This window comes from Macrobrachium rosenbergii, chromosome 56 (assembly GCF_040412425.1).
Source record: "Macrobrachium rosenbergii isolate ZJJX-2024 chromosome 56, ASM4041242v1, whole genome shotgun sequence".
NCBI lineage: Eukaryota > Metazoa > Arthropoda > Malacostraca > Decapoda > Palaemonidae > Macrobrachium > Macrobrachium rosenbergii.
Window position 1 is genome coordinate 48,532,899 of NC_089796.1, and position 21,029 is coordinate 48,553,927.

At 33.7% G+C, this 21,029-nt stretch overlaps 1 protein-coding gene across 29 annotated transcripts in view; it reads left to right on the forward strand.

The window, feature by feature from the left end:
* atl (atlastin GTPase) overlaps positions 1–15,260 on the forward strand; it is a 496,293-nt gene extending 481,033 nt beyond the window's left edge. For all 29 annotated transcript variants that reach the window (XM_067100861.1, XM_067100852.1, XM_067100868.1 and 26 more), the window contains one exon: positions 12,361–15,260. In XM_067100861.1, the coding sequence (XP_066956962.1) occupies positions 12,361–12,477 (117 nt within the window). In that variant the 3' untranslated portion in view covers positions 12,478–15,260. The remainder of the gene's footprint in view (positions 1–12,360) is intronic.
* Positions 15,261–21,029: the final 5,769 nt, after the last annotated feature.

Consider the following 21,029-nt stretch of genomic DNA (forward strand, 5'->3'; position numbering starts at 1 on the left):
TCGGTATTAGGAATAAACTATCAACTGTACTGAGTGCCTTTCCCTGGATGCCTATTTAGTTATGTATATATATATATATATATATGTATATGTATATATATATATATATATATATATATATATATATATGTATGTATATATATATGTATATTTATATGTTCCATATAAATGTATATATATATTTATATATATAAATTATATATCATTTTACATATCTATGTATATAACTATATACACTTTTATATATGTATATATATATAACCCTTCTTTGTATAAATGTATATATATATGTATATAAACCATGTTGAAACTATATGTTTAGCATATCCAAATATTCATATGTATATCTATATGTGTTATATAGTTTATACATATAATATCTGAAGGATAAGATCATATATATAGGATATATATAAGTGTTTCCCACCTATATATACTGTGTATATATATGTGTATATATATATATTATCATATGGAACATATATATATGTGCAACTATATATATTTAGCCAATGCAGTCTATATTTTTTTGCAAAATACCTTTGTATATATATATGTTTTTTGTATATAAATCAATCAAATCATATATTGGTGTCCCAAAATATATATGTGTATAATATATATGTATATATATTATAACTATGTGGTATATGAACCTATATAACCATTGCTATATGATATTTATATTTATATATATATGATGGATATATTCATATATGTATATATATATGTAAAAACTATGATTCATTTGATAATATATATAAATATATATATATAAATATATATATGATGCATTGGTCTTCGCATATATATATATATACCCATGTATGATATTTATATAAACCAAGATTTATATATAAATATATAATATATATATTATATATTTCATTATATATATATATTATATATATATATATATTTATATATATATCTATATTAATATTATATATATATTATATTTGCATATATATATATCTATCCCTCATATTGTCTATGAGGTCTATATATATATAATATCATTTATAATCATAAATATATATATTATGGAGAAGAATCAAAAACTTGTTCCAGGAAAAATTCAATATACTTTTTATTTAATCAAGAAATTCAAACATCATTTTTCATCTCATATCTTTATCTAACTCTATACACTTTTCAAAGCAGCGATGTTTCCACCTCTGCAACTCTTCTTTGTAGAAATTTGGATCCTTTCTCATTAAACCATGTTGAAACTGCATGTTTATTCAGCATCCAAAGATTCAAACCTGGACTCCTCTTAAGTGTTCCTTGAGTTTTGGGAACAGGAAAAATATCTGAAGGAGCAAGATCAGGACTATATAGGAGGATGTATAGAGTTTCCCACCTAAATTTCCGTAGGACTTCTCTTGCAACCCTTGATGAATGTGCTGGAGCGTTATCATGATGGAACAAAATTCTGCGGTGCAACTTTCCTATATATTTTTAGCCAATGCAGTCTTCAGTTTTTGCAAAACACCTTTGTAGTAGTTCCCGGTGATTGTTTTTTGTCCTTCATATAAATCAATCAAAATCACTCCTTTGGAGTCCCAAAACACTGTTGCCATAACCTTCTGGGCAGATCTATACTTTGAACTTCACTGGTGCAGCTGAACCTCTTGGTAACCATTGCTTTGATTGAATTTTACTTTCTGGGTCATATTGATGGATCAAGTTTCATCTCCAGTAACAATCCGGTCAAAAATATCTGATTCATTTGATTCAATCTTCGTTAAAACTGCAAGAGAAAGTTCAGCTCTTTGATGCAGTTGGTCTTATGTATATATATATGTTTTGGGATATAATGTATATGAAAGTTTACCCAAACCAAGATTTTCATTTAAAATTGAAAATGCGGAACCATATATAGATCCCAGTTTCATTAGCTATCATATATATAGTAATCCGAAGATCTTCATCCACTAGATTCTGCACCAAAGCCACAATTCTTTCATTTTTTGCAGTCGATGGTCTTCCCTCTCTTGGGTTGTCTTTGAGGTCCTCCCGACCATCCTTAAATCACTTTATCCAATCATAAACAACTGATTTAGATGGAAGAATCTCCATAAACTTGTTGCAAAGCTTCAATAATTTTTCCTGGTTTCCAATCAAGCTTGGTCAGGAACTTGATGTTAGCTCTCATCTCAAAATTTTTATTTTCTATGGGTTCAATATAGTTACTTTTCTGAAGCAGATGTTAACATATACATATAGCAAGAGGATGACTGAGGTAACAAGTCTATATGGATCACTACATCACAGATAATTGTTTACCAATATTTGGGTTGTTTCATTCCTATATATAAATACATCATTCAACAATTTTTCCTGGAACTTTTGATATACCCTATATATATATATATATATATATATATATATATATATATATATATATATATATATATATATATATATATATATATATATATATATATATATATATATATATATATATATATATATATATATATATAATGTACTAAACTGCCTGTTGTACTGCGTACTTTTACTTCCGTATGGACAAGTTGCTCGATATTTAACTATCATGGAGCTCAATTATCGTGCTCAGATGTAGGTATTCAGAAATTTTATATAAGTTCTCAAGACACTTAAAGCTTTCACTGTCACTTCTCCACACATCTCACATACTTCCTGCCCAGATGCATTTTTCTAACTGGCTGTGCTTTCAGAGTCTACGTATATATGGGTGTTCATTTGATGCCAAAATCTGGTATAATTTTCCCAATTTTCGTCCACATGGGCTTCTCTTTTCCATTAATGTTTTTTATTTACTTATCTATACATTTCGTTCAACGGTTGTTATTGAGTTAATATTATGGTGCTTAAGAGGTCACTGGGTGAGGTCAAGATCTCAGTTAGTTCTTTTGCCCAGTGCTGTATGATATAATCACTTTAATTTGTATGGGCTACGATCGTTATAACTCAGCATCTGGGATCATTTAGTTTCGCTATCGCCCCTCTTCTGTTTTGCTCTCTGTCTTTATCCGTGATTTTCTGTTTGCCCTCTTGTGTATATTAAGATATTTAGTTTATTCAATTATAGACTTGCTTCCATTATAATCTCAGCCAACTACATGGCCAGTCAAAAATTAATATATCTACGAGGGCTCCTAACACATGCTTCTTAGGAAATCACATAATTTATAAGATAACTTTAAAGCATTAAATTGAATATAAAAATCATAATTTCTTCAATCAAATTAAAATAGATAATCAGATGTACTGAAAACAGAATAGAATTTGCTATCCAAGTTACATAGGCTTTACTCAGTCCTCAGTCCTATTTTACTCAGGTGGATATCACCCTACTGTCAATGGGACTCGATAAATAAATTTTTTTTCCCTTTATTCTGATGATGACAAAAGTCATAGTATTTCTTGGTTAACTGTGCTAAGGGGAATGTATACTTGACAGTTACTTTCTAGATATTGTACTTCTTGAAATTCCTAGAGAAATACCCTTGTGTAACTGTATGTGTCAACAAGTGTATTATGTGTTTATATCAATTTCTTTTGACTTCTTTCATGTGACTAGAAGCATTTTTCTTTTATAATAAGTTTAGTATGTTCATTGTTCAACACTAAAGGTATGATTGGCATCTTAGTTAAAGAAAGTGGTAAGAGCTAAGTACTTGTAAATTTTTCTGTATTTACTGTAACAATAATTAGTAACTTTTCATTAATTAATATCTTCTAAACAAGTGAATAAGTTAAGTTAGTTATTGTAATAAAATGTGAATTAATGGTGAAAAGAATTTTCTTTTCTTAAAATTATTTAATGTCTATCTTAACCCTTCTTCTTTATTCTTCTATCTCAGAAATTCCTTCTTAAAGGGTATTAGTCATGCGTGGTTAGGAAACTAAAATATAACTGACAAACTTCCCTCAATTCCTAAATATTTCCCTTATAGTCAAAGAAAAAGTAAATTCGAACTTAGAGCTCTTAACCCAAAATTTTTTGCTACAGGCCCAACTAATCAAAGTCAGAATTGTAACAATAAAAAAAAAAAAGTTTTATTCCTAAATCAACCAATAAAGGTAAACTTAGCAATAAAGAAATCAAATATGTGCAGGGAATACTAGGATGATTGATGGCTTTGTTCTTATTATAATTATTGAAATGTCTCTCTTCTGTTTCTTAGGTTATACCTAGTTTTTCCTTCTGAAATTTCTTCTTCGAATTCTTCAGTCAATTCTGGTTCCTTGAATTCTTTAGTTCTCTTGACTTTTGTCTTTATTTACCCAAAATCCCTCTTCTTCTAATAATTCAGTATATGTGGAAGGTATTTGGTTGTTTCTTTTCGTCACCTTCACTTTTTTGTCTCTTGTATATCTGTGACTTTGTATGGACCTGTGAATTTAGTGGCTAACTAATAATTAATTCTGCTTCTTATTCCTTCTTGATGTAGACTTCATCCCCTATCTTGTAATCTGCTGGTTTTAATCCTTCTTGATGCTTGTCTATCATGGTCTTCTGGGCTGCTTCTAGATTCTTGTGTACCTCTTGATGAATTACCATGAAATTACTAATTCGTATCTTCATGATGTCTTCAGAATAATTTGGCTGTATTGGCTGATTCAGCCATGCATATGGTAATCTTGGTTCATATCCCATCAAAGCTTTTATGGGCGTTGCTTGAGTACTGGAATGATTTCTAGCATTTAATGACAATTGGACTAAAGGTAAATTGATATCCCATTCAGGATCCTGTCCTACTGTATGCCTTAATACACCTAGAACCTTTCTGTTATTTCTTTCTACTAAACTGGATGATATGATTGTATTGTTACTTTCTCCACTTTGAATGCATCACAAATTTCTTGTACTAGTGACTTATTGAATTCAGTACCATTGTCAGATAAAGCTGTGGAGCAGAATATCTACAAAAGATTTTGTCAAAGAGAGTGACTGCACATTCTTTAGCTCCTTTTCCTGTTATTGGTATTAGCTCTGTATATCTGGTAAGTGCATCTATACATACTAGTATATTCTTATTCACTTTACACGTGGTATGCAAGTTAGTGATGAGATCTGTTGCTACTCTTTCAAATGGAGTTTGTGGAATGGGATACTTCCTAGAGGTACTTCTTTATCTGTTCTTCCCTTGTAACTGTTACAAGTATTGCAGCTTTTGACATCCAGTAGTAGGTAACATATTTGTAAATTTCCTTCCAATGGAAAGATCCTTTAATTAATCAAACTGTCTCATCTCTTCGTGGGTGTGCTCTCATGTCATCATCATGCATTAGTTCAATAACTTTACTTTTTAGGCTCTTAGGTACTATTCTTTTTAGGCCCTTAGGTACTGTTCTTTTACGGGTTACGCCTTGTAAAGACTTAAATGGGTCATATTCTTCACACATCCAGACTAATACGTTGTCTATGATGTTCACTGCATCAATGGGACATCCAATTTTCTTACGTAATTCTATTTGCTCTTGACGATCAGATTCCTTTTTATTTCCTAAAAATCTGAAAATTTCTTTCAAATCTTCATCCTCTCTTTGTTTCCTTATAAAGTTTTGCCTGGAAAGGTCTGTGTAATGCATGGTAAATACATTGCATATGGGTTCACGTGTCTTTGTTTCTTGGCTAATCATATTTACACTTTCTTGTGGGATGTATCTTGTTTTCCCTGGCACATATTTCATTTCTGTGTCATAATCTTGGGCGGTCATAAACCATTGAACTCTACATCCAGAAAAATTTGGATTTTTGAGCATTTCTACTACAGCTGAATGATCAGTGAATACAGTTATCTAATAGCCAAATATTATATATCTGAAGTGCTTTAAAGCGTTTATTATGACTAAAGACCGTGGTCTGTTACTGAGTAATTTACTTCTGTTGGTTTTAGTTTTCTACTGTAATAAGCTATAGCATGAAATTTGTTATCATGTCTTTGCACTGAGCATGCTCCTATACCAGTACGGCTTGTGTCTGTGGCTAAGAAGAATTCTTTATTAAAATTTGGAAAACTAAGTACTGGAGGGTATGTCGGTCTTTCTTTCATTTCATCGAATGCTTTCTATTGTTTGGTTGACTACCAGGACAGTGTGTTTTCTTTTAATAATTCAGTCAGTGGCACTGCTATGGTAGCAAAATCTTTTATAAACTTTCGGTAAAATCCTGCCAAACCCAAGAATGATTTTACGTCGTTCTTACAATTAGGTGTAGGATAATCTTTGATTGACTTAATCTTTTAAGTCATTTACTTGACACTTTTTTCGCTTAAAGTGTGTCCCAAGTAGTCTATTTTCCTTCTAAGGAAATTGCACTTTTTAACTTCAGTTTTGGTTTTGCTCTCCTCAGTCTTTTTAGGACTTCTCTCACCAGCCTTATGTGTTCTTCAGTTGTATCTGTTGCTATTACCAAATCGTCTATATAGCAGTGTACATCCTTGCATAATAAATCACCTTAAATCTTATCCATTAATCTCACAAAAGTTACTGGGCTTGACTTTAGACCAAAGGGCATTCTTACCTATTGGTATCTGCCATTACTAGTGGAAAAAGCTGTCAAAGGCTTACTTTCTTCATCTAAAAGGAATTTGTAAAAATCCTTGCAACAAATCTATTGTGGTGAAGTATTCTTGGATTCAGTGGTTGTGATAAGATCTCTCTATGGATGGCATTGTATAAGGATCATTTTCAGTTATCTTATTTAACCTTCTAAAATTAACTACTACTCAATATATTTTGTCTTTGAAACTACTAAAAATGGAAAAGACCATGCAGATTTTGATGGTTCTATTATCCCTTGCTCTCTTTCAAAAATCTCCTTCTGGGAATGTGCTACTATATACGCAGGTATGTAGATTAGCTTAGTATTCTGTGGAATATGTATTCTATGGGTTATCTCTCCTGTATTGCCAAGGGTGTCTCCATCTATGGCGACTATATCACTATACTGTATTCACTTAGTAAATCAGTGAGTTTCTCTCTAGCAGGGTCATCTTTGATGTCTTTCAAGTGAGTCCATATCTTTGCTTTCCTCAATTCTGTTTCATGAGTTGAGTTTGTGTTTTGTTTATTAATTGCTGCTTGAATAGGGAAAGTATGTACTTCTGCTAAACCTGTCTCTTTACCTTGTGATAGCCTAACTTTTCCTCCTCTGTTATTTATAACTTGTAAAGCTATTTTACCTTGTCTCTAACTTCATGTAGGCTGGAGGAATAACGTATTCCGTTTACTTGTGATCCTTCTGTAAGGGTTAGAACTTCTTTTCCTTCATATAATGGATTTACTGTGCATTCTATCCAGATGCTTTCTCCCGGTTTGTCTTAATTCTGTCTAATTTCGGGTGAGTTTCCTGGTTAGAGTCTAGGTTATTACTGATTAGTTGTGCATTCATGTTACATACTTGATATCCATTTTCTGTGTTATCTTTTTTTAAGATACTTTTCGGCAAGGAGGTTTTCTGAGTTTTGTTTCTTCTTCTAATAATTTTTCATAGTGGTATTCTACAGTTCCTAAGCTTCACTATAATCACTAAAATTGTTCTATGGATGCATCAGTTGTGATTCCTTGTCTAGCCATTAGTTGGATAACCAATTAATGGGTGTGCAAATGCAAAATGGATTCCCCTTGCTACTAGAACCTTTTCCTTAAGTGGGATTCTTTCTAACTTAAAAGGTAAATCTATTTGTCTTACTAGTTCGATTTTGTTTCCTTGAACAACTGTGATTTTTTTCAGACATTATACTCTTAGGTCGTATGTAATGAACTCTTACTGTTTTTACTGGATCTATTTGGTGCCAAAGAATTTAAGTATCTAATAAATCTCAAAGCACAAGTCTTTTGTGTTTTGAAAATGTCGAGCAGAAGTATTCACATCAAGTAGCTTTAGTAAAATAAATTAAATCTTATGTGTGAGGATGTTCAAGGACTTATCTTTGCCGTCTTCGAATCTGGGCATCTTTTTGTGGTCGTACGATTTTCTTGGCTGCCTTACTGGGATGGAGACCTCAGGAAAGCATATTACTTCTTGCATGTGTGTTGCTGGGGCCTCTCTCCTTTTCTCTCTCATGCGGATTGCAAAGGAAGTGAGCTCATTTTTCTTCAAAGTCAACTGCTGTGTAAAGTTTTTCTCTTTCTCTCGCTAAGTGAAACTACGTATCTTCTTGAATTTGATCGTAAAATTCGTCTTCTGCTTCTATGTTTGATGCAATAATGTTCTTTCTTAACGAAAATCGATGATTGTGGAGTTTCTCTGCGGCTAAATTGTCTTTTAATTTTTAAACCGTCTTAATTTTCGGAGTGGAGATTTGCATGTGGGGTGACTGAACCTTTGGGGGAACACTTATAATTGGTTACACTTCGTAACTGTCTTTATAAGGAAAACAGCTTTCACTTATTTTGATATGGTTGATCTTGTCTCATTACAAACTTTGCTAGACCAGCAGAGGTTGATCTTTGCTGACAAACAGCTTGAAGTTGGTCTGCAAATTTATGGATAGCACACACTAATTACCTCTTTTTGTTGCCGGCTGTGGCGTTCAAACAATCCCACCGCTGCCAAATGAACTCCCATATATATATGAAGACTCTGGAAGCAGAGCCAATTAGAAAAAGGCATCAGGGCAGGGAGTGTGTGAGATGTGTGGAGAGGTCACAGTGAAAGGTCAAAGTGTCTTGTGAACTTATATAAAATTTCTGAATGCCCACTGACTACATAAAATTCTAGGTCTAAGAATTTTACAATGTGCCTTTTAAGATAAAGACTCGGTCACTACTACCCATTTAAAAGGTGGAAATTTTATAAATAGCTCAAAACCAAAATAAATGTATTTAAGGGGAAACATAATATATATATATATATATATATATATATATATATATATATATATATATATATATATATATATATATATATATATCTGTATATATATATATATGTGTCTATATATATATGTTTATATATATATTGTGTATATATATATATACATTTAAATATATATATTGTGAATATATGTAATATATATAAATATATATTCATATAATATATATAATATATATATATATATATATATATATATATATATATATATATATATATATATATATATATATATATATATATACATATATATATATATATATATATATATATATATATATATATATATATATATATATATATATATATATATATATATATATATATATATATATACACACACACACACACACACAGGAAAAGGATGGAAAATAGCCATCGTAGCATCATAAGTTTATTGGCCAAATTTTCGAGACTTTTAAGTCTCATCATCAGTGCTGTAAAATATAGACAATTTACAAATTAAAAATAGGCTCAGTAAAATGACAAATACAAAGTTGAAATAAAAAAAAATGCTCAAGAATCTATATTAAAAGAAGGTAAAAAAATGTTTTAAAAAATTAAATAAAAATTAAAAAGTAAAGAGAATTGTAAGATTAGTACCTATCTCTAGGAAGCTAAAAAACTGTGATATTCTCCTTCTTGGAAGGCCGGACATCAACTGGGCTATAAACAAAACGGAGGGCACAAGCTGCATAATTGTTAGAGATTCCAAAATAGAGAGAGAACAGTCACTGGGTGCTTGGGCCACGAAACGGAAGTCATCATTTGTAAATAAAGTTCTACATTTATTAGTATGTTCTTTTATACTAGAGAATTCTTTGATTTTTAAAGTACATCCCATACAGTGGCTGACTCCGAGATGAGAATCTATCCTGACTTTGAGCAATCTTTTGGTGGCTCCCACACATTTCCCAATATTACATTTTGGGCAAATAAAACAATAAACCACCAAAGACCTCATCAAAGCCGGGAGTTTATCCTTGTGGGAGAACGAGGAACCCAGGGTTTTAGGATTTTTAGATGTCAAGGATAAACTCCAGGCTTTGATGCGGTCTGTGGTGGTTTATTGTTTTACTTGCCCAAAATGTAAGATTGGGAAGTATGTGGGAGCCATCAAAAGATTGCTCAAACTCAGGATAGATTCTCATCTCGGAGTCAGCTGCCGTATGGGATTTACTTTAAAAACCAAAGAATTCTGTAGTATAAGAGAACATACTAATAAATAAATGTAGAATTTTATTTACAAATGATTTCTGTATCGTGGCCCAAGCACCCAATAATTATTCTCTCTCTGTTTTTGAATCTCTAACAATTAAGCAGCTTGTGGCCTTGTTAAATAGTCAGGCCTCCTCCACTGTTTTGTTTATAGCCTAGTTGATGTCCGGCCTTCCAAGAAGGAGAATGTCACTCCAGTTCTTTTTAGCTTCCTAGAGATAGTTACAAGTCTTAGAATTCTCTTTACTTTTTATTTTTTATTTAATTTTATGTAACTTTTTTTACTTCTTTTGATATAGATTCTTCAGCATTTTTTTTTATTTTGTAATTGTCATTTTACTTAGGCTGTTTTTAATTTGTAAATTTTGTATATTTTACAGCCCTGGTGATGAGACTTAAAGTCTCGAAAATTTGGCCAATAAACTTATGATGCTATGATGGCTATTTTCCATCCTTTTCCTCCTAAATCTCCGGCGTTCCAGATGCCCTAACTTGCCTGAGTATACATACATACATGCACACTACCGGATCCAGAAAAATTTCAGGGGGCACCAATTTTCATGTTATACATACATTATATATATATATATATATATATATATATATATATATATATATATATATATATATAAATATATATATAATATGGACACCAGTTCTGTTTTATCAGGAAATACCAAATCCATTATTCTTATTTTTATTTTTTTCTCAAAATTTTATTTCTGTAATAGGTTTATTTTTTCCCAGTTTTATGTTTCTCATTTATGTTATTATTATCTAAATCTTCAATATTATTATTTGGTAATTTTTTTTCATGGGGGGCTGCACCTGCCCAGGTGCCCCCTTGATCCTCCAGTGTACACACACACACACACACACACACACACACACACACACACACACACACACACACACACACACACACACACACACACACACACACACACACACACACACACACACACACACACACACACACACACACACACACACACACACAGGCAAAATAGATCAGAATTACTTGTGTCGAAAATCAGAACTAGCAAGTTTAGAGCTAATTTTCAACACTCAATACTGTAACCATGTAGAGTAGTTAATTTTCAATAATCTTGATTCTAGTTAAGTGAGACTTCTGGATAGCTGAACTCTATTTAAAATTCTAAAGTGGCTTTACCATACTGTACAGGGATGTCAGGTAATGACTTATGACCAGTCTGTTAATGTTTTACTTTGTTGGTTTTTTGGTTGTACATTTTGGGTAGCTTGATAAGTCATCAGAGGAAAGTTAAACAAGACAACAATCACATTTCCAATTTTCACCATGGAAGTTTGAATGATTTGCTGAAAGGGAGCCAGGTTTGATTTGAACACTTTTCATTTATCGAGATAAGGCTACATCATGTACATAAAGAGTAACACACAAAATCCATTCTCTGCCCCCTTTATGTTTTGCTCTTTTAAAAGAATAAAGAAAATCAAATGCATTCTCCTATAATAACTGCATGAATGAAGTTGATATGGCGCACTACATTAATGACTGTATGAATGAAATTGTTATGGTAGACAGCCATTGTAATAGCTTTCACATGAATATATGTTGTTGTTTTAATATTATTGAATTGTAAGAGACAGTTTTTTTTATTTTTACAGTCACTGAAAAATTTGTCAAAATTTGGCCCTCACAAATGTTAAAAAAACAAGTGCCAGGCCATCACAGTGGAAAGTCAAAATAATAGAGTGGAGCGAGTGATGTTTGTTAAAATGCACCAAAATCAGTAACAGAAAATGCAGTAAATTTTAAAAGCAATTTCTTCAGGCTTGTAGCTAATTTACAATAAAAGTCTATGGCATAAATGAGAGAGGGGTGTGTGCATGTATATGTAATCTTGATATGTGTTGGTAAACAGCAAAATCAGTTGACGTAAAACAGTGGATATTACAGACTCTTAGATGTTGGTTGTTAAAATGCATCCAAAATCAATCATGGAAGTACAATATAACACTTTTAAAAGCATTTTCTTCTCTACAGGTAGCTCACACATGTATTGCTGTTTTCAGTAGGATCCTTTTCCTTGAAGCTGCTAGAGATGAAAATAGCAGCAAATGCTGTATCTTTATGATTCGTCACTGAAACCAAGAAATTCGCAGTGTTGTTAGATATCTTAAATTTATTTATTATAACGTTTGATGTTTACATATTTTTTCCTCAATCCCTGCAGTGGGCCATATATCCCAAATTTTATATTTTCATTCATTCTTTCCTTCAGGTTATACGCCCTGTTTACCATACATACATGGAAAAGCATTTGAAGGTTGCAGCTGAACAAGCGGCACAGCAAGCAATATCCAGTACACTTGCCAATGGGAAGGTCAAGGCATCGTGATCCCTCCTTGGCGTGTTTACTGCTGTTCCAGGGAATAAAACTTGTTATTATATGTCAAAGTTTTGTTTTCCAATAAAATTTCATTTTTATATGGAAGGATGTTGAGGTTTTCAAAGTCTTGATATTGAAATATTTTGTGACAGGTAGTTGAAAAAGCCTTTTTGATATTAGAATTGTCAGCTTTTTATGTTAACCATGTGTCTGTTGGTGTTTTATTTGTTACTTTTGCAAGATTTTGTTCCCTCCTTACATTATGTAGAAGCCTCTTTCATACATTTTAGCTGTGATACATTTGCTGTATAAAGTAAACATTTTTACTCAGAAATTTTGTATCTTTCTAAAGGGAATTTGAAAATAAGTTATTTGTAATAAAGCTCGTACAAATGTATGGAAAGGTAGAGGAGATGTAAGTATTAAAATGACGAGAGGATTGAACAAAATCTTGGGTGAATGATCTGTAGGTTAGACTTCCATATTGAACTTTGTGTTATTTTATTTTGTATGCCATCCTTATATTGAATGTTTTTACTAGTTTGTATAGAAAATATTATTTGTTAGGTATCATGTATTGGACTAATATATCAGTCTTGTTTTTGAAGTGCCAAATATATTGCTTATAGTTCAAAGGTTTATTTTTGGTGGGTTGGCTGTATTTACAGTTTGGTGTAGAAATTTCTTGCCAGCTTTATTAATTTATTGGTAGCAAGTCTTTATATGATAGCTTAGCCTTCTGACAGTATACATGGAAAGAACTAACTAAAGTTTTAGCAGTGGTGTACAGGTGAATATGCCTCTGACTCGCTATGATACAACTGCTGTCAAGTTTTGGTGGATACAACAGAAGAATGTCATGTCCTTGGTGCAGAACACTTGCTTATTTTTCCAAATTTTAAGATGACACAAACAAAAATTTTTTTGACAAATTTTCTTTCTCATCTAGTGAATGAATTTTAAATGCACTTAATTTCATTTACAGTGCCTTGTCTAAAAATGTTATTTTGATTAAACTTTTGAAACATCATAGATTCACCTTTGGAAGATTAAAAGCTTTTTCTAATTTTAAGGAAGCGCAGTAAAAAATATGTAGGGAATATGCCATTGCAACATTTCTCTTTCTAAAGTTGATTGGTCATTGATATTAACACATTTATAAAATTAAAATATTCCGCACATGCAGTTTCTTACTTTGATTGCAGTGATTAGTTAGTTATAATGTAAAAAATTTTTATTTTAATGAATGAACACTTGTGTAGTGGCCCATATGTGTTCAAGATGCCAATAGGTTAAAAAATACCACATATTGTATGTAAGGCTTGTGTATCAAGTTCTTTTGTTTTGAAAATGCAAACATTTTGATGTGTGAAGCGTTAGTTTTGAAACTTGCGGCAATTGATTTAGCACAACAGCGAGAACGTGTCATGACTTGTATCTTTGAAAGTAGGAATAAATGCATAATTGATGCTGATCCAGTATGTTGGGAACAAAACAGAAAATTGTAATTTTGAAACTTACAGTTTTTTATTACCTAAGCTCCCTTTAGTTCCTGATAATTTATTGATCATAATAAATGAAAAGTGGCAATTTAGTGATATTTATCTTGAACAAAACTTCAGTTGTTTTGACAGTATCTTACAAAGCAACCAAATTGCCATTCATCGTTTTGAAGAAAACAAATGGGGCTTAGTAGCAGTTAGATTATAGAGTTAATGATAATGCTCCTATGAATCTCAGTGGTGATATTATCTTGATATAGAAGATTTCTGAAGAGATTATAAGGCATTTTATAGCTCTGAGGCAAAACTGGTCAAATCCTATTATTTTCTTTGCCGAAGTATCATACTGTACATGAGTGAGAAAGTCATCTTACTGTAATCTTTAGAGATGGTCATAACTGGGGATGATCATGATTTGCCACAGTGGTAGGTTTTGCATGAAGAAAAGACTGAAATTCATTAAATTATTAGTTTTTCAATTTAAACTGTTTTTTGTATTTGAAAGTGCAGACAAAAATTGCTTGTTTCAGTTCAAAAGAACTTTTGTGGAATATAGGAATTTTCATCTATTCTTGGAACCCTTTGTTGTTTTTCCTTTTTTTATGATTGTTACCATGAAAACAAGTTGCTCATTTCCTTGCAAGTTTTCTCGATATTTTATTTGCTTTTTTTTTTTAATACAGTGAATTATTTGGTAACATTGGAAGAACGATTTGGTTGTTTGCAATAAGGTTGTTTGAGGATAAGCTTTTGTATTTTAGTGTCTTTCAATACGGGTTTGGTGATATTGAATGATCAGAGGAAAATTACATGAGAATAAGAGTCATAGTTGGTTAAAGATAGAACTGAGGTTGTTGGAAGTATTTTCTCCATGTTGAATGAATTTGACTTATAAAAGTGAAAATTAATGATTCATTCCAGTAACCATTTAGGTATGTACAGGAAAAACCTTTGGTAGATGAAGTGTGAGTATTTACAGGAAGTTTGTGTATGAAATGGTTTAAATACAATTTGCTTGCTTTAATCTTTTTTTTAAGTCTGGATTGCTAGTTTATGGTATTATGCATAATTTTGTGTGGCATAGTCAGTATTTATTCATGTTTAACAGACTTGCATTGATTCAGTATTTATATGGGATTTTTTTATGATTTAGTTGGAATTTCATATAGTGTGTGCTGTTGTAGATATTCTAACATTGTACATAGTTGTCATTACTGAAGAAGTTCACAACTGTCACAAAAGAAACAATTCTTTACATTTACCTTTGCTAAAATAAAAGGTTATGAAGAATATTGTTTTTAACCCTAGAACACGGTCGTTGGCAATAGTGCTATTAACACGGTCATGGGGGTATATTGAACCCCATTTTGGAAAATAAAAAATAAATAGTTGTAATCAAAATTTATTAAATCTGAAAAAAGTGCAAGAATATAGAATGTTTCTACTTTCATTTCTTTGGAGATTCAAGTTAATATTGTGGCAAAGTGAATATGTAAGGGGCAACTCAAAAAAGTACTAAAAATAGCCAAGTTCACTACATTACCAAATCAAAAAATTTCTGAAAAATCTAAAACTACAGTTGAAGTCTTGAGCGATGACCCACACACACCCAGGTCGTAGGAGCCTGAGTTACGGGAATCACAGCCTCCTGGTAGCAACACACACTGCATGGGAGAGTGTAAAAAAAACGGGTATTTTTTGTAAGTGAAAAAATAATGATTTTGCAAGTAAAAATTTTATGTTTTTTGATCGCTGTATCGTTGTCTATAAACATTAAATAATTGAAAAATTACACAATTTATGTTTTGTGTACACACAGACGATGGTTTTTCAATACAGTAAAAATATTGTTTTACATTTCTTTACCACTGTAAATGAACAATAAATTTTCCTAAAAGTCAAAGCAAGACATGTATGCTCTAAATATTTGTTTTACTGTTTTCTGCCATTGTAAATGATCAGAAAATGAAAGATTTCAAAGTTTTTACCTTTGTGTACTGATTGCTGCTGACAGTCCCTGCAGAATGGGTAGATGTGGCGAAGGCACACTGGGTTCCCACAGCCGGTGCACCGGTGTCAGGTCTCCCAGTCCTCGTTCCTGGGACACAGTGAGCAGCGAATCATGGGAGCTCTGCTGTCAGTCATCACCACACGGCTTGCTGGAGCAATGCTGGCAGGTAGAGGGATGTCGCACACAGTACATATAACCTTTAGGTCAATTAGCATCTCTGGAGTGTTGATCAACCTCTTTTCTGCCCATGGTTTGATAAGGACCACTGCCAACTGCTGCATATATGTGTGTGCCTGGGCATTGTAGAACCACCTGTCCTCTGCTGGTTTTCATTGTATATTATCCACGTGTTGATAACAGCAATTTATCAACCCGTAGAAGACACACATGGGCTATCGTTTTGTCTTTCGACCAACTGCATAGAAGGAGCACATCTGGTCAAATGTATCGACCCCACCCTTGGTCTTATTATAAAAAATTATCTCAGGCTTCCCATTCGGCATGATAGATGGATGAGTGTGCATTGTCGACATAACAGACACCAATTTCTTCTTGGTTCTTGATGTGTCTTTGCATTATGAGAGCAAAGTTATATTGTTGGAGTGCAGTATAAGAAAGCACTTGAACCTGGTATTTATGTTCTCACGTTCTAAGGTATGTTCATACGGCAACACTGGTCTGGGTATACCTTACCCCAATACACTTACAGTGACACGGTTAAAGGGTACATAATACCCCATACATTTTTATACGTTAACATGGCACGGTAAAATATACCCGACACTCATTACGCAGCCCCACGAACGCACTGGCACCGAAACTCTACCTTCCACAACAGCAGCACAAAGGCAAATGAAGCTACAGGGAGACCCAAGAGGCTCACTCAAAGTACCAAGCTGTGGCAATATGAAACAAAGAAGCTTGGTATCAGATACCCCACGAACGTGTTCTAGGGTTAATATGTGCCCACAATTAGCTCTGCCTTTATGTCCATTTTTTGGTTGAATTACTCAAAATTTTATTGGAGTACCTCAAAGTAGAGTACCTTATAAGTATAGTACTCTCAAGTGCAAAAAATTAAATATTCTTTTCTAAAATTGGTCCTCCAAAGCTGGAATAAATATTGAACTCTACTGGATCCCCACTCTATGAAGTCAGTTCATCAGAGATGAAATGAGTAATCATAACTTGCCCCTAAGATCCCTGGCCCGTTACCATCATTGGGGCCTTAGGGGATGTCATCTGAAAGGCAATGCTTTAGTGCTTTGATGACATTACATAGAGTCCTAGAGGCCTTACACGTCAGCTGCAGACCTAAAAAACTAGTAGGCCTTTTCGTTCTCCTAGTAACAATTTCAGTTGTCTTTCTGTCAAAGCAGGCTTTGAAAAGAAGATTCAAAAATGGATTTTATAAAATTATGCTCTTGAAGCTTTGACGAAGGGTGGAGTTGAACAGCGTGCCTCAACTGTAAAACTGAAGTACTGTACCTGACATGGCAGAGTGAAAGGAAACTTTGTCAAACCTTGCTCTCAGTGCTGGGTCTGATCTCGAGAGACTGACAGCCCTTAACCCCATTAGTCCAGGACACATCATAGCCGTCCATAATTAGCTTAACCGTGAATCTGGATCACGATGTGACATTTAGATTTGCCTGCCAAAGACTTTGAGTGGAATTGGTGCAATTTTGATTTTGTTTGTACAACATAAACAGTGTTGCTGACAAATAGGCGATTCAATTGGCCATCAGTCATGTCAGGCAGGAGGATGTCAGTCCTCCATAGAAGTGAAGATGGAGAGTTCTGCTGCTCCCTTCTCTAATCAACAAAGCACCTCTCGGGGTGGTTGTTGGCACACGCTTGTGGGTCTCTGTTGGTGCTGGTGTGCGTAGTAAAATAACTACTGTACTAAAATGAAGTCCCTAACATCTGTAGAAATAGATGAGACTACATTTATTAGAGGAATTTGATGGCAGTGAAAGTAACTATGAAAACAACATTCTCGATGGCTCTGCCTGGTCAGGTGGTGGTGAGGATGAAGAACCAATTGAACCTGCTCACATACAAGAACATGAATCTGGTACTGACCAGCATGGAGAAATTATTGGTAAAGAATAAAGAATCCTTCAGGGTAGAGGGTCTATTTGCCATCAGCAATGGGGGAGTGTTGGGGGCTCCTTGTTAAGTGGACGCGGTGTTTGTATGCACCGTTTGAACTGATGGCCATGATTTTGTCCCAAAGAATTTGGTGTTTATGGGACCAGCAGGAGTGACACATGATTTTGAATAGAATCCAAATAGCCAAGAAATTGAATATTTTTGCTTGTTTATAGATGATGAAGTAGTGCAAGTCATGGTTGACAACCAATCAGTATCATTTATATCACACTTCTGATAGACTCCCACAGTGGGTAAAATGAAAAAATTGGTTGATGTTTGTGAGAGATGAGACAAATTTTTTTTTTCCTCACTACGGATGCCTTACGTTTCAAAACACCGTGGGAGAGATTATTGGTTAACGGATACATACACTTACCAATATTTTCTAATTTCATGCCACAGGATAGATACTTTATATATTGATTTCAGAGAGAGAGGGAATTTGATTTCTTCAATGCACATAGGAGAGCTAACATACCATTATTTATCTGTGTAATCTTTTTTTTACAATCCTTGTATGGGTAAATTTCAATTTCATAATTATATTTTTATATGTTGATTTCAGAGAGAGAGAGAATATGATTTTTTCAATATAAATGGGATAGCTTCCATAGTTTTTATTTTTTTGTGTAAACTTTGTGTTAGCATTTTTTACATTAATTAAGGGGTAAATTTCATTTTCATCATTATATTTATATTCAGTATGTTGCGTTCGTAGAAAGAGAGAGAGAGAGGATTTGATGTGTTTCAGTGTTTGTTGGATATATTTTGATACTTTTTATTTTTTGTGTAAACTTTTTTTTATTTTTGTGTATATGTATTACTTTTTGTTCCATGTGCATGTGCATGCTATTTCCATTCCATTCATACGTATATTTCTTAAATTAGTGATGGTCAATTTTAGCCCAGTACAGGTGTGTGCATTACCTTATATTATGCCAGGTTGTAAGGGTTAAGGCACTGAGGGCAAGGTATGCATTCAGATGGGTCTCCCAGAGAAGCTGCCTTTGTAAAGGCAGCAATATTGCTGCTCTCTTCGTAAGGTTCTGCTGGATGGGAGGAACCAATCCTAAATAAATTTTACTTCCTTTGTATCATGAATATTAATCCACAACTTTCAAATCTTTGGTGTGCTCTTGATTCTTCTTTTGGACTCATACAATCAAGTAATGAATATGAAATAATGTTAAAACCTTTTGAGTTAACAAAAACATGAGGAAAAACTGAGTTTCGACAGGATCCAACCTTTACCCATTTTGATTTCCTGTCTGAAAATGAGAAATTGTCAAGGTTGTTAATACTAAAAACTGAAAGCCATCGTCCCTAAGACTTGAAAATTACCTGTTGAATAGACATTCTAGGATACCAATCACAGAAGGTTGTCCGCTTTCCCTTGTATATGTCTTTTGACAAGAAGTGTAGATTCCAGACATCTTCCTCACAGTCCAGCAAGAAAAGCCTCTCATGCAGGATACACTGGATAGCCTTTATGTGTGAAGCTCAAGGTGGTACCCCTGAATATGGCTGATGGAAAATAGTGGGCCAAAGGGGAATCTCTCTTGGTACCTCAATGAAGAGTGACAGCAACTTGGGAAACCACCTGGCATGTGGCCAACAAAGAGCCACAAGGGTCATCTTGAGGCATGGGACAATAGGACACTAGATCACCTCATGAATCAGGCTGATTGGCAGAAAGGCACGAATGTCAAGCTTGTCCCAGGAATACTGGAAGGCATCTTCCACGGCTGACCTCGGATCTGGAACATGGGAGCAGGGCACCAGGAGCTTTTATAAAACACGTGTTCCTCAAATATCGAAAAGTGTCTGCTATTTGGGGCTGTAAGATCACTCCATCCCTACAACCTGACCCCAGTGGCTGAGCTGGTCCACTAGAACTTTCACTTACCTGGAATGTACTTGACTGATAGCTTGACGGCATAGTGAACCACCCACTCATGCATCTGCCTTACCAACTGATAGAGAAAGGCAGGCTGTCCTTCACTGCTTGGTAACGTATGTCCTTTTGGTGGTGGTGTCGCTCATCAACACTAGTGAGTGACCAACCAACTGTTCCTGGAATGCTTGCAAGTCTAGCAATGCTGCTTGCATTTCCAGAACATTGATGTGCAGGTGAGGTGTATTCTCTGCCTACACACCTGAGATGAATGAACCATTCCAGTGTGCACCCCAATCCTCCAGTGATGTGTCCAAGAACAGGCATATTTCCAGAAGGGGATACTTCAGAGGAGCTCCTACAAAGATTCCTATTGTCCAGCTACCTTGTGATGTCCTCTCTTATCTTTATAATCAGGGGTGCAAGCTGAGAGGGAGGATTGCTTAGGGCCAAACAGTGTTGCTTCAGTTGCCAATAAAGTGAGTGCTGGTGGAGAAGCCCAAGAGGAATGACCTCTAATTATGACAGGTAGCCAAGAACAACCTGTCAAAGCTGTGTCGGTTGTTCCCACTGGGACAGGAACTGTGCTATTGCCTCCCTATGTTAGCTTACAAAAGTTTACCAGAAAGATGCTAGCTGCTGCCATGTCTATGGGCATGTCTAGCAAAATGGGACAACTCATCACCACCATCCCATCAACACCTACTCATCGCATCGCCTCGACTAACTTACGCTAAGAATTTAAAAAAAAAATAAAAAAAAAAGAAAGAGCACAAAAAAAATAAAATTTCAGCAGAAAAAAGAAAAATTCAGTAGAAGTGAAAAGCACCTTTATCCATTACAGTACTGGCAGGAATATTAGTACTAAATATAAAATATAAATAAAATGCTTTATAGCTAAAGATAAAAAAACCACAAAGGTGAAGAAAAAATTAAGACTTATTTTACTTTATGAGAAGTACCATGTAAATATTCAATAGGAGTCCTCTGAGTAAAA